The 14,128-nt window shown below is 39.3% G+C and overlaps 2 protein-coding genes across 4 annotated transcripts; both read left to right on the top strand.

Annotated features, from left to right (window-relative positions):
* Positions 1-3,393: 3,393 nt before the first annotated feature.
* On the top strand, positions 3,394-9,121 carry LOC141906418 (uncharacterized protein KIAA0825-like). Of its 2 annotated transcripts, none has more exons than XM_074795710.1 (2): positions 3,394-3,412; positions 5,011-9,121. In XM_074795710.1, the coding sequence occupies exon 2, from the start codon at positions 5,060-5,062 to the stop codon at positions 9,110-9,112; it is 4,053 nt and encodes a 1,350-aa protein (XP_074651811.1). In that variant the 5' UTR covers positions 3,394-3,412; positions 5,011-5,059; the 3' UTR covers positions 9,113-9,121. The 2 variants fall into 2 exon arrangements, with proteins under 2 accessions (XP_074651811.1, XP_074651819.1); XM_074795718.1 differs by lacking the exon at positions 3,394-3,412 and adding an exon at positions 3,599-3,774.
* On the top strand, positions 3,482-13,424 carry LOC141906431 (hexokinase-1-like). 2 transcript variants are annotated; one of them, XM_074795738.1, is made up of 13 exons: positions 3,482-3,566; positions 9,317-9,396; positions 9,665-9,836; positions 9,915-10,057; positions 10,163-10,238; positions 10,326-10,465; positions 10,687-10,786; positions 10,870-10,949; positions 11,291-11,403; positions 11,633-11,788; positions 12,029-12,168; positions 12,482-12,615; positions 12,742-13,424. In XM_074795738.1, the coding sequence occupies exons 2-13, from the start codon at positions 9,325-9,327 to the stop codon at positions 12,838-12,840; spliced, it is 1,425 nt and encodes a 474-aa protein (XP_074651839.1). In that variant the 5' UTR covers positions 3,482-3,566; positions 9,317-9,324; the 3' UTR covers positions 12,841-13,424. The 2 variants fall into 2 exon arrangements, with proteins under 2 accessions (XP_074651839.1, XP_074651833.1); XM_074795732.1 differs by lacking the exon at positions 3,482-3,566 and having other exon boundaries at positions 9,165-9,396.
* Positions 13,425-14,128: the final 704 nt, after the last annotated feature.

Here is a 14,128-nt window from a genome sequence, read left to right as displayed (position 1 = left end):
TACTTACCCTTCAAGTATAGAATCGTTCAGTGGAATAATTCACTATAAAAACAGCTGCAGTTGTTTACAGAAAAAACAATATGAAATGTCCCTGTCGAACTTGTAAGGTGTAAAACAGGATAGACCTAGATAAATGTCAGGCCTGGATAATGGTAAAGGAAATACTTTTTATGGCTTCAAGAAAATAAAAGAATTCTGAAAAATAAAACATTAAGTCAAAGGGTAGGCCTATCTGCATCCTCACTAAACTGTGATCCGGATACTGAGTAAACTGTGATCCGGATACTGAGTAAACTGTGGTCCGGATACTGAGTAAACTGTGGTCCGGATACTGAGTAAACTGTCATCCGGATGCTGAGTAAACTGTGGTCTGGATACTGAGTAAACTGTGGTCCGGATACTGAGTAAACTGTGGTCCGGATACTGAGTAAACTCACTGTATAAGACTCAGTACCTAACAAGGCGCCAACCTTTGACCGTAATAATGAATCCATTACAAAATAAATCGTGTGCAAACTGTATTTGCCGCAAGGCCGCAATATCTAGGATTCGCCAACAATTAGACGATGAAGATTCTGACTATGAGCCCAGTTAGTGAACGACATTTGTATCAAACATCAGTTTAGATCTAGTATAAACATTGAGTGGGTGCGGCTTGAGACTAGTTCGCAGATAAGCTCATGATAGCAGTGGCGAGATGTACCTCCTTCCTGTCATAATCTCCGGATCTCAAACTGTTTTGAGCAACTACCTTGAGATACGAGGAATAAAGTTTAACCAATCAATCAAAAATAGTGATCCTGAATTTCCTGACGGTTGATGAATGATTAATAAAAAAAGAAAATCACATGTTTTCGGATCCTGGAGTCGCAGAGAAAAACAAAAGTACCTTAATACTAGTGCTACTTTTCAGCGGTATCTAAAAAGTTGGTCCCATAATGTGACGGGTATCTGGATATGGACTAAACAGCTGTGCGGTTCCTGACTAAACTATCACCTAACCGCAGTCCAGTTATTGACTAAAATATGGACTAAACCATAGTCCACTAAAATATAGACTACACCGCAGTCCAGTTATTGACTAAAATATGGACTAAACCGTAGTCCACTAAAATATGGACTACACCGCAGTCCAGTTATTGACTAAAATATGGATTAAACGGTAGTCCAGTTATTGACTAAAATATGGACTACACCACAGTCCAGTTACTGATTAAAATAGGGACTAAACTGCAGTCTGCTTCCTGACTAAATGGACTGAACCGCGCAGTCCAGTTACTTGATTTATTAAACATAAATCAGGATTTTCTATGAAATGCATTGATCTGGAAGCCTACACAGTTTAAATTATTTATGTTGTAACTTATCTCTATTGACTGGAATATGAATAACATGATGAATATTTCACAATTTGGACAATATTTGGAACCGAAACCAGGAAATGAAGTTACTTCCTCGAGTTAATTCTCATCCACCAGAGCCTCTACTCACTATTCAATTCAATTCAATTCAAACTTAATTCACCATAGATTCAATAGCAAATTCAATTGAGTTTAAGAGTGGTGACAAAATTGCATCATATGTCAAAATGAAAAAATTATACTCGAACAATATTGAGTAATTTGAAATAGAATAAGAGACTAGAAACATAAAATGATATGTTCAAAATAGATTTCCTAATTTTATCAGTGTGACATAAATTGAGTTTTCCAAAATTAAAAAGAGAATTGAAAGAAATTGAAATTAGATAATATTAGATTTTTTAATTGATGATATTCGAAATAATTGAGATTTAGACAATTTGAGATTTAGGATATTTAGATAAAAAGGAGATTTAGATAAAATAATTGTGATTGTGAATTTGAGATCAAATAATTTCGGATGTTGGAAATCAAATAATTTGAGATGTTCATGAAAAATAATCGAGAATTTGAGATACCCCAGATTGAGATTGATGAAGTAGACTTTGTACTTACTCAAATCAAAAAACGCGCCGAGGGTTTCAGGGTCGAGCGTCAGCACCTCGGCGCGAACCAGCTTCAACAGTCCCGAAAAAAGGTCATATTTTGTAGACATATTCAAAGTTGAAGTTCAAGTTTTAATTGTTGAAGTTGTAATTGTTGTAGTTTTCGTTGTACTGCTGCTGTTGCTTTTATAACTGCTGCTGTTGATGCTGCTGCTGCTACTGCAATGTAAAAACAATCTTATAAAAATCAAGAAAATCGAAAATTATTGATTCTAAGAAATAGCTAAATCGAGTTTCTATTAAGTAATAATAATAATTAACATTAAATTATTTTATCATTATTTTCTTAATAATAGATGTAGAAGCCAGCAGGATTAAGTTGAACGACGCTTCGAATGAAAGGTTTCTATAGATTCGAGTCATGGTTCAATAGACTGAGCTGTCTGTGTATTACACCTAGGCATGTCAACGAGCCGCTTTACCGCGTAGATTAAATGAACAGCAGAAAATTTACTTAACTTTTACAGATGCTTTAAACAATGAAATTGCATATAATTTCTTAATTATGGCTATCTATATTGAAAATCAATGTCATGGAAATTGCGAATTCTTCAAAAATTTTAAGAGTAACATGGAAAGTGCTTTTAATAAGTAAAATAACCAAATTTACACACATTTCGCACCTAGTTAATAATTTGTCCTTTCGGAACTTATTTTCGGAAATTACCTTACGTAAATGGTACAAGAAATATTTGAGGTATAGTTATAAAAATTCACTTTTAAAATCTGATAGAAAAAAAATTAATCTTTGCTCACCTGCAAAATGGCCGAACTGGAAGGAGGGATCAGCTGACCTGGGTTTTTATACTGACAGTGTGACGTCATTATCCTGACCAATGAAAAGTGCTGATATTCCCGCCTGTGTAGAAAATCAAAATGTTCTGATGGGATTCGAACCCGATTAACGCCACCAAAATCATTTCGATCAAATCCATGAATTAAATTCAATTAATTATCATCATGTGTGTCCTCAGTTAACCCCACTAGCTGTATGTTTGTTCATCCGTTTGAAAAACTGTTGGCGATGTATTCTGAAAATCGCAAACACATACAAAGTTGCATACCAAAAACTAAACTTAAAATCCACTGTGACTACCACGGGTCTATGGTCCAGTGGTTAGTGAGTGTGCTCGTGCTCGATTTTTCATATCGAACGCCGGATCATCATCTATTTACACATCGAAAAATGCCGATCGAATATACCGCGGAGAAGTGAATGAGCCGCCGGTACGTGAGGGTCTTCGGCCGGAGGATAGCTCCGAGCCATGGAATAGATCCGTGCGCTGGCATGCGAAGATTCTTAACGAGGATAGCTCCATATTTGAACCCTGGCATGCCAGGGTGAAAATTAATGTACTTCCGAATCATTCATTTCCGGGTTCTTAGGTGAGGAAAAATAAATAAATATTTTCGATTTTTTTCCTAACACTAACGGATCTAAGCAGCCAAAGGCCCACAAGCAACCTTTAAATAAATAAGGGGATTCAATCATTGCCAATCGAGGTTGTGACGTGTACTGTACTAGTGACTGATTATAAAAGTATAGTCCATACAACAACGACGACGACGACAACCAACGAATTTTTTTCAAACTTGTCACATCACATCTCGCACTTGTCTTAGGCCTACTTGTTGACACTCACATGACATTTACAATAACGAACTAACGGACTAGGGGTCAATGTTAAACACATTACAATTGACATATTTTAGGAATTAGGCTGAGATTGAGGATTTAGAACGCCTAAGTAGGCTTTAGTAAAGTGTTTAATGTGTAAACAGTCAACGTCATGATTGAAAGAAAGCGTTATTTTCATTGTATGAATGTTAATGTCTATTTGTGAATATTGTGAATATAGTTTTATGTTCGATGTTAAAAATCAGGTCACTTCTACTGTTTTTTCTTTAAGTCTAGATGTAGATTCTTACATTTGTAAAATCGAAGTGGCTACTCGTACGGACCCGTACGAATAATTCCGTAGGCTATTCGTACGCACCCACACGGGAAGGGATAGGGTTAGGGTAAGGTGAGGCTACATGTAGTTAAAACATTCGACCGACTGTCAGCGAGCTCGGTGGTCTAGTGGTACGATGCTGCGCTAGTAATTTGCTGGCCCGGGTTCGAGTCTCGCTCTATCCGCTATTTTTCTCTTACTCTCTCCACACTTTCCTTAATTTTTCTAAGTCGTGCACCTCTGTACGCATGCGCGGCGTTAATCGGCCAATCAGCGACAGTTATTAGCGTACAGATCCTAGTTCCGTACGAGTAGCCACAGCGTTGTAAAATTGTGCACATTTTTAGAGGTTTTTTTTATTTATGGTTTGACTGTTAACCTACATAGTTTTACCGTCAAACTGTTAAAATTTTCATCTAATCATTAACGACTGAAGTCTTCCCTTTTTGAATCCAATTCGTATTTGCAATTTAATGTTCTACTCATTTGTCAATCATCAATTGAATTTAAGATCTTAAGATCATCTCACCCAAAAGACGATTTGGGAGGGTTCCGCTGTGCAACTTGTACTCTTCTCAACATTGCACAGCATTTTGCAGGAATTTCTGTACTTTGTTTTTGTAGTCAGTGTTTGATGTTTTATTGATGTTCAATATTTAGCAGGATTATTTAGGAATATATGCACTGCGGCTGTAGACATACTGTACCTACATTTAGTAGGGAAAATAGTCTCAAAGCGGTTATAGTGACCAGCAGTGAATTATAGCCTAAGATTAGATAACTAGTCCAATGAGTTATGAAGTATGGTAGGCTTATAGGCTACGGTATTCCAAAAGATGACTAAAAGTCGACTTTGAATACATAATTAACTTATGTAAATGTAATGGAGTTGTTTTTCTTTTGAATTGAGGGATTTTACTTAATTTTATCATTGAAACATGGACGCAGTAGACTTTAACATCGGAGGTTAGCAGTAAATCATGGATTACTAGTGCAGCCATAATGAATCGAACCTTCTTCATTTTTCAGTGATTTACGCTTGAAACGCGTCACGCGCGCGCTGATTACTGAAAACAAAATGGCTGCCGAATACGGACTGTGTTTACGCACGATGTTGGACGACGGAATTCCGAGTCAAGAAGCTCTCGACGAACTGATCAGAAAACTGGATAATCAACTGAATATGAACACGAAACAGCTGGAGATGTCAGTCGGTGATATTACTCAGTTAGCGACGTATTTCCCGGGCTGTAAGAGTCACGAGACGACAATCGAAGCTTTCCAATTCATCAGAGACAATCGTGTAATAGAAGATACGGGTTGCGGGGAACCGGTTCACGAAGATATCAATAAAATGCTGCGTCACGTGATTCAGATATTAGACAAACAATCACCGGGATGTGAGGAAGCGATACTCGATCATTTATTACTGCTCTCGTCCGATGAGGGAATGATTCTGCCACCGATATCCGCCGAGAGTTCGGGGAAAACCGTGTCCGATTCGACGCTGTCCATAAACACGGTAACCGACACCGAGGAAGAGGTTACAGCCTCACTCTGGGCGGAGATTCGCTCGCGTTTGAATCGTTATTTCGTCGAGCGTTTGAAACGACTACCGCTCGAAACCGGCGACTTTATCGTCAATCACGCGCCAAATAAACGACTGAGGTATTTACAGAGTTTGTGTTCGTTGTATCCGAGCGAGGTCGTGTGGAGCCGATACCGCGCGATCCGAGCGCAACAGGTCGATCGTTGCCTCGGCGACCTGCTCGTCGATAGTCTCGGGAATGAGAAGAGTTTCTCGGAGATTTCTCGTACGTTCGAGCGTTTAACGACGGTCGTTATCGGAATGATTAATGAAGACTTCGTTCTGTTGAATTCTGATTTATTCGACGCGGTGAAAACGTTTCACGCGCTTCACGAGATTTACCTCGAGAAGATCTCGGAGAAACTAACGAGGATCGTCGACATCGCGAGGGAATCCCTTGCGGAAATATCCGAACCGAAGACCCTCACTCCATCTAAAAGCGAAGTCGGTTTGCTGACGAGTCTGAAACAGTCGACGAGCGTTTTAAAACAAGCGCAGTCGAAGAGTTTAGACAGTTTACTGTACCGCGGTCAGAACGACGACTACGCGCAGGACGACGACACGGACGTCGCCGGCGCGTTCATGAAAACTCTGACGAATTTAACCCTTTCGATCTTCGCGATCGAATGTCACATCGATAATTTGTACCGACGCATGACGTGGGAATTACTGCCCGGCAAACCGACCGATAAAAAACATCTGAAATCGAATCTGAAAGAATCGCGTGCCGGGGTTTCCCCGCGTAGAGGAATCGACTCGGACGATCACATGACTAATATATTCATGCGTCAAGACGCGATGATGCACAATATGGAGGATATGGATCCGATCGAGGACCGGCCGAGTTCGGCATCCGGGTCTCTGAGAGTCGTCGAGAAATCAACGCATCACGATAAACCGCAGTGGCAGTGGAGATCAATACTCGGTAAACTGATGGCCGGAATCGCGAAAATACTCGAGCAAATAATCACCGACACCGCCACCTGCGCGTTAGCAGACGAACTAAACTGCATGGAAGAGCGTAACTCAGTCGCGACCGAGCAGATCTGTGAGACGATGTACGGAGGTAAACTCGATTATCCTCGGTTCATTTCACGCAGCGTCGCGAGATTATTCCGACAGCTCGACCGATTGCTCCCCCTAGCGGCTATCGGCGTCGATAACGTGTTTCACTTGTTGCGGTCGAGTTTCGCCGAATGTTCGATGCTTCAACTGAAAAATTGTCACCTGCGTTTGAATAAAATCTGCGTCGACGCGACGCATCGAAAATTACCGTACGAATGTTCGTATATAGCGCTCGCCAGTGCCGCCTTCATTCGTAATCATCTCCTACACTACGATACAGTGCTGTCGACCGAGGTCGATAACGGTAAGAAACTGTTCACGTTGTTGTATCGTCAATTCTGCGAACTCGTCGAGTCGATCTCGCGACAGATCGTCGAACATCACAATCACGTATTGAGTACGTGTATTTTACAGGACGCTCACGCTCACGATTGGAACAATCTGAAAGATTTCTACGAAGGTGAACGATGCTCGTTCTCGGTACAGATGTGGAATTTACACATGAAATCTCTACAGCACGACCTGTGGTTTAACGGACCGCCGCGTCTCGCTCAGAGTATGTTCAGCACAGTTTTACACGAATCTCTGCACGTTTTCGCCGCTCGTTTGTGTCGCGTGAAACCGTCGTATCGACGCACGAAACAACTCCAGCGAGATATAACTACGATTCTATTGTGCACGTCTCAGTTCCTCTACCCGGCGTGTAACTCCGTAACGCGGTTACTCAACTGTACCAAATACGACAATATCTACTATTCTATTCATAATTGTTGCACGACGTTGCTCGGCGTGTTAGCCGTCGTCTGTTCGCCTCTAGACGTCGTTTATAAAGTCTACAAACGCGGCTATTTGAAGAAACGAACGTGGGAGAACAGCGACGACCCCGACGCCGAGGAACCACCCGTGGGTAAGCCTACCGATTGGTTAAACTCCGTTCTACCGAATATTTACAGTAAAGACGTGACCGACGTAGATGACCTTCAGACGACGACCGCTTTATATCTACAGCTGAAATTACTAGTCGATCAGCCGGAACCGAACTGGGCCATGTTACTGGAGGCGTTAGTTATGAAGGATTATACGTTATCGATCATGTTGTTGAATACACGGATTCAACCGTTGATCAGTAGCGTGGACTCCGACTCGGAAGAAGAAGTTGAATTCACCTCAGCGTGTGGTTTATTATGTTGTACCGGTACGAGCTGTCAATGTCGTCGTGAAACTGATATCTATAATTATTTCATTCCGTTCGTTACCGTTTTGATGAAGTTACCGATGTCTCCCGACGCGATCGTTAAGGTTATAATCCCGGTGATCGAACAGAGTAATGATTGGTCGTTGTTCGACGTGAACTGTATCCCGGGACGGTCGGTTCAGGTGCCGTCCTGGTTAGAAGCGATCTACCTCGCTCTACAGCCATTCATCATGCGGATCATCGAACCCGCGTTATTAACGCTACTATCGGAAGAGAAACCGACTGTTGAACCGTTCTGGAGTCACCTCGGTGATCTACCGTGCGGCTGTAAACCGCTTCACGGATCCGATTCGTTTCGCTCGAATTTACGAAATCAGAAAGTTGAACGCGACGTCATCGGCGACGCTTTACAAGCATTAGTCGTGCAGATTGTTGAAGATATGTATTCTCTACCGGGTCCGTTGTGTCTGCTGTTCAGAACGATTCAAGAGAAATTAGTCGAGAAAGGAATGGCCAATGTGCATAAATGTGTCGGGTTGCAGGTGATCGGTAGTTGTGTGAGGGATATACTCTCTAATCCGGGTCACATCTCGGCGATGACCGGGGTTGAAATACGCGGCCAGTTTCAAGAGAATCTCATCATGTTATCGGAATGTTCTTATTTCGTAATCAGCATGCTGAATAAACGACGCGAAGGAAACATCCCGCGACGGGCGTCGGATTTCTTCAAGAAATATCGTTATTGGATCGCCGATAAATTAGAAAACGTCGTGCAGTATTTGAAGAAAGATTTATACACGAGTGAAGATAGCGTTTTGGACGGAGCGACCGCGAACTTCCGTGAACAATACACGATCTCGTTATCGGATATCGTTCTGAAATCACCTGAAGGCAGTAGTTCACTCGTACAGATTTATAACCTAGTCAAAAATAACATCGAGTGGATATTGAAACAGTTCGATGTCTCGAGCCCGTTACCGGATACAGCCGAGCCCGCGGGCGCGTGTTTCGCCGATTTTCGCCCGGCGATTCTAACGTCGATGAATCCGTTGGAACATTTCGACGCGATCGGTTCGTTCAAATTCGATCACGAAGTCATCGAGAATCTGCCGATCGATTGGTCGAAACTCGTTCAAAGCGATTTAGGAATGAGCGAGATCGGATTCCGTACGTTACTGTTTAACAGACACGAGATGCACGAGAATGCGGTACTCGAAGAGAACGAGAAAAAACCGGTTCAGAATCTACACGCGATGTACGATCCTGATTCAACCGACGCTTAGAAATATTGACGATAAACCCGAGACAGAACTGACACTTATAAAATCAAACAGTTCTGTCTAAAAACTATAGAATAGTGTGTTATATAAATAGAGTCAGTCGTGTGTGTGGTGATAAATAGAAAGCTGGGATGTGATCAGTAGTTTCAATATATCATAAAAACCGAACAATTATTATTAGTTTACACATATTGACATTCATTATAGAGCTGTAAATGATGTCACATCTACTGCATTACTCAAACTGTGGACCGATCGATGAACTGATTACCGGTGTATCTCAATCTGTAAGTACACATTCTTATATTATTGAGTTTGTTTCTTTATTAATTCATGTTTATCTCAATTTAGATCTAGGAGTTTAAATCATTTTTGTGAAAAGTCCAGGGCCCAGTTTTATAGACTCGCATTAACATAAACCTGGGAGCCCCCGGGTTAAAATTTATACCAGTCTATAAAACCGGGTCCTGGGCTTTTCACAAAAATGATCTAACCTTCTAGATCTATGATATTGAGCCCGGGTTAACAGTGAGTTTAATTGATGTATTTTTTTAGATTGTGAGTGATCTGGATGAGGAGTTAAACCTGAATGATGAAACGTTGAATCGAATGATGAGAGTTATGGAAGAAGAAATGAAAAACGGTTTGAGTCGTGATGAGAAAACTCGTAAACAATCTTCGTTACAAATGGAGAATACGTACGTCAGAGATGTTTTAGACGGAACTGGTAAATTATTCATTTCAATCTCTGTAGATTTTATGAGTCTCTCTTCATTTTAAACAGATATTTGTCGCTGTTTTTTAGAGGACGGTGATTTCTTAGCGTTAGATTTAGGAGGAACTAATTTCCGCGTGTTGCGTATGATCATGAGAGCTGGAAAATTGATATCATTCGTTTCCAGGAATTATAACGTTTCTGCTGAAAAACTGCACGGACCTGCTATTGGGGTAGGTGTCTCAATTTTTAGGGTTTGGTGATTTAACTATTGAGGAATGTGTTAGCTACTTGGGTACTTTCAAAGTAAACCATAACTAATAGTTTTTGTGTTTCAGGTTTTTGATCATTTGGCTGAAAGTATTGCTAAGTTTTTGGAAGAAGAAAACATAAAAGACAAGAAAATGTCACTTGGTAAGTAAGGAGTCGTTCATGGAGTGCGTTCACACCCAGGAGGGAGATCACTTCTCCGTATAAAACATGTTTGAATTGATATTTCAGGATTCACATTCTCATTTCCGATGGTTCAGGAAGGTTTGAGGAAAGGTATCCTCGTCACCTGGACGAAAAGTTTTAAATGTCCGGACGGTGTTGGTGAGGATGCGGTGAAGATGCTGGAAGATGCGATACACAGACGCGGTGTAAGAATAATCATAATCTCTTCGATCAATCGTTAAAAAATGAATTCAGAAATCAGGGAAAAATCAACTTTGAATTTGCAGGATTTAAATGTGGAAATTGTAGCGATATTGAATGACGTGACCGGTGTTTTAATGACTGGTAGCTATATAGATCATAGATGCCTGATTGCAGTCGGATTGGGTAAGAATTTTAATCAGTTTCATCATTAAATGTATTTCAGGATATAAATGTAGAAGTAGTGGCCATATTGAACGATACAACTGGTACGTTAATGGCTGGAGCGTACATCGATCATCATTGTCAAATTGGACTCATTTTAGGTAGATTTTTGATTCAGAGTTCGTGAACATAGCTCATTCTTTATATCGTTTAAAATGCTTTAATGATTGTTGATTATTTCCAGGAACTGGGAGTAATGCATCTTACGTAGAACACCTAGAGAATGTTGATAAATGGACACAACCTATCGAAGATCCAAAAAAGGTATGAATTTTGTATCGTACTCAGTAACATTGTTTCAAATGAAGAAATATGTCTCAAATTGATTATTGTTTTTTTCTCCAAATTTTCTCACAGAATATGGTAAGATATGTGCACAGTTTTAATAGATCTCTTTAGAATTTAGTTTATATTTCTTTTCTTTCTCTTTTCTTGACTTAAATAGATTAGCCGGGTAGACTAGACTTTATCACCTCAGTACATTATATTTCACTTGGCTTTTGGTATTGCATGTCTTTATATATTTGTATATATTACCTGTTATCCTATCATTTCAGTCATCTGTAAACGAACTAGAATTATTTGCTTTATTTACGTATTTCAAGGTTTTGATAGATATAGAATGGGGTGCATTTGGAGACAATGGATCATTGGATTTTCTAAAAACAGATTGCGATCGTCTTGTAGATAAAACTTCGAATCATGTTGGATCCTTTACGTAAGTGGAAGATTGTTAATTTAAACTTGGAAATGTCATCACTTACTACTTCGAATCCCAATTTGTATTTCCAATTCAGTTTACTGATAAGTGTAAGCCATCATTTGGAGAATTCATCGACAAAATGATCATCATAACATTCACGATTCAATCGCGTTTGACTTTTTTGATATCATTATTTTACAGCTCATTTGCTTAATATCGATGTAATTATTATATTTTGATGTAGTTTTGAGAAGTTATTCGCTGGTTTATATCTCGGTGAATTGCTGCGTAATTATCTCGTGAAATTCTCCAGTAATGGATCGTTATTTTCTGGTAAACAAACGGAAGCTTTGTGTAAAGTTGGAACCGTTAAAACATCTCATGTCTCTAACATTGAAAAGTAAGTAGTTCAGTTATATTTTCATACTTGAAGATTTTCGGCAAGATGATTTTAAAGGAACCTTGTTACAGATATATAACTTGAGGATCCAGTTCTCTAGGAGTGAAAACATCAGAAATAAGCTCATTTCAAGTCTAAAAGTGAAAATTAATTGAGAACTATGGAACCGGGTCCAGGGACCAGTAAATTCAGCACATTATTTCGAGTATGATATTAATCACTGTAATTTTCATATTTCAGGGATGTGTTTAATTTGGAGAATACTAAAGCATTTCTACGTGAAATAGGTTTATTAGAAGATGCCTCGCCGTCAGATGTCGCTGCTGTCCGCCTGATCAGTGAATTAATTACAATCAGAGCTGCGAAAATCATTTCTACCGGTAATTATTAAACAGGACAGCTTTAGGGCCCAGTTGCCCAAAAGTTGGTTAGACTTAAACAGTAGTCAGATGCCGTAGTGACAATTAAAATTGCATTGCGATTAGAGAGAATGACCGTATATCGGGAGCTAAATTCGATGAAAATCCAAAAGTAGAATAATGATGTTCCTTCTCAGATGAAATTTGTCATTAGGCGAGTTTGCGTTGTATCAGGGGTTGACTGTATAACCAACTTTAGAGTGACTGGCGTGAGAATTTGAGTACCGGTATCTGATATATGAGTTGTAATTATGAAACCATTGTTTATCTTCAGCTTTATCAGTTTTACTGCATCACGTAAAGAAACCTGAAGTAACGATAGCAGTTGATGGTTCATTGTACGAGTATCATCCAACATTAAAACATCTAATGCAAGCTGAATTAGATCGATTAGTGCCTAAAACTAAGGTAATTTCGAATTTCTTTTCATGGTCATTTGAAAAGTTTTCTGTCTTAGAAATGTTTATCTAAAAATACTAGAAATATTTCTTCAGTTGAAGAAAATATTGACATATTGAATTTATTAATTTCTAGTCGAAGTTGATATTAGCAGAAGATGGAAGTGGAAGAGGTGCTGGGTTTGTCGTGGCTGTCGTATCTCGGCTTCAAAAATATCAACTGAATTCTATTTAGATGAGTTCGTAATCCAGATCACTTCACTCGGTGCTAGGCGCTCTTAAACGATCGCATTCATTTATTTGATTATTCAATAATTGTCTCGACCATTTTGAATGGTACGTTCCCGGTGTTCATTCTAAGGCCAAAAAAAATTGATACCTTGTTTCTCCGCTCTGCTGAGCTTAAATGTTGACCCTGCCGGCCGCCTATCTACCCTATACATTACTTTTTTTAAAAATCGTGACCAATTTTACCATAACAGACCCGGCCGCTATAGAAATGAACTTTTTATAAATTTTATCATATTTTACAAAAATGACCCGGCCGCTGCGGAGAAACAAGGTATCATTTTTGTTTAGCCTAATCATTGGAATATGGATATTGTATCTTAGGATGTATGACCCCAAACTTTATCATCTCTAGTCAGTGTTAATTCAAATATTGCCCTACTGTCCACCATTGTTAAACGGTTTCGGTATTTACTGTGATTATTGTAATTATTGTGCCAAAATTCACTTTGTCTCCAAAAGAAAATAGTGGAATTGTTATTCAGTGTTTTGGAATTTGTCATCTTTAGACTTTAATATTGTGTTGAATTATATAGAAAATAAAAGTATGTATATCTAGATATATTTGGTTGACTTTGTTTGATGGACAAATTGCCAGTTGTTTAAGGGTCGGTGATCAAGAATGTTTATCATCTCTGAGAGTGATCGGTGTTGAACTGTCATTATTGTCTAGTAGGTATGTGAAGGGCTAGTTCACCCATTTGCCGCTATCGTTATATCAAGCGGCAGCACATGACGGTCACAAACTTGCGCAGTCGGTTTTCCTACTGTGGCATGCGAGTAAAAGTGAACATTTTCCCCAAGTCGAATTCATGCATCAAACATCACTATTGAATTTCTTAACTTATAATTTCACCAATGCTAAAGCTTTACTTAAGAATTATCTGCCTAAAAATGAATTCAAGCCACATTAGAACTGTTCTGGTGCACCCGTCCGGTGCAGCCCTCTAACGGTCAGTAGCCGTATCAGTGTTTACACGTACTTCCTTCCTCTAGTAGGCGGAAGTAAATTTCAAAATGGTAAGAGCTGACGATTGTTTACTATTTTTAATCGCTTTTATTTGATTAAACGCATCGAAATCGCACTTAATACGGGCAGCCATTAGAATGAAACATATTTATATTATCGTTTAAGAATAATCGTTTTATTTTAATTGACGAATTTAAGGAGTATTTTGTGTAAAAACAAACGATTGTCCCCATCAGAAACCCAGGGACGTCAATCAATTTGTTGA

Source organism: Tubulanus polymorphus, chromosome 1 (genome assembly GCF_964204645.1).
Source record: "Tubulanus polymorphus chromosome 1, tnTubPoly1.2, whole genome shotgun sequence".
NCBI lineage: Eukaryota > Metazoa > Nemertea > Palaeonemertea > Tubulaniformes > Tubulanidae > Tubulanus > Tubulanus polymorphus.
This window is presented reverse-complemented; position numbering and strand designations above follow the sequence as displayed.

What these genes read in the sequence shown, in the direction of transcription:
- LOC141906418 (XM_074795710.1), top strand. Translation starts at nt 5,060, where the DNA reads ATGGCTGCCGAATACGGACTGTGTTTACGCACGATGTTGGACGACGGA.
- LOC141906431 (XM_074795738.1), top strand. Translation starts at nt 9,325, where the DNA reads ATGATGTCACATCTACTGCATTACTCAAACTGTGGACCGATCGATGAA. An exon ending in AGACAAGAAAATGTCACTTG is followed by an intron (nt 10,239 to 10,325) that starts GTAAGTAAGGAG and finishes TTGATATTTCAG; the next exon opens with GATTCACATTCTCATTTCCG. An exon ending in GATTAGTGCCTAAAACTAAG is followed by an intron (nt 12,616 to 12,741) that starts GTAATTTCGAAT and finishes ATTAATTTCTAG; the next exon opens with TCGAAGTTGATATTAGCAGA.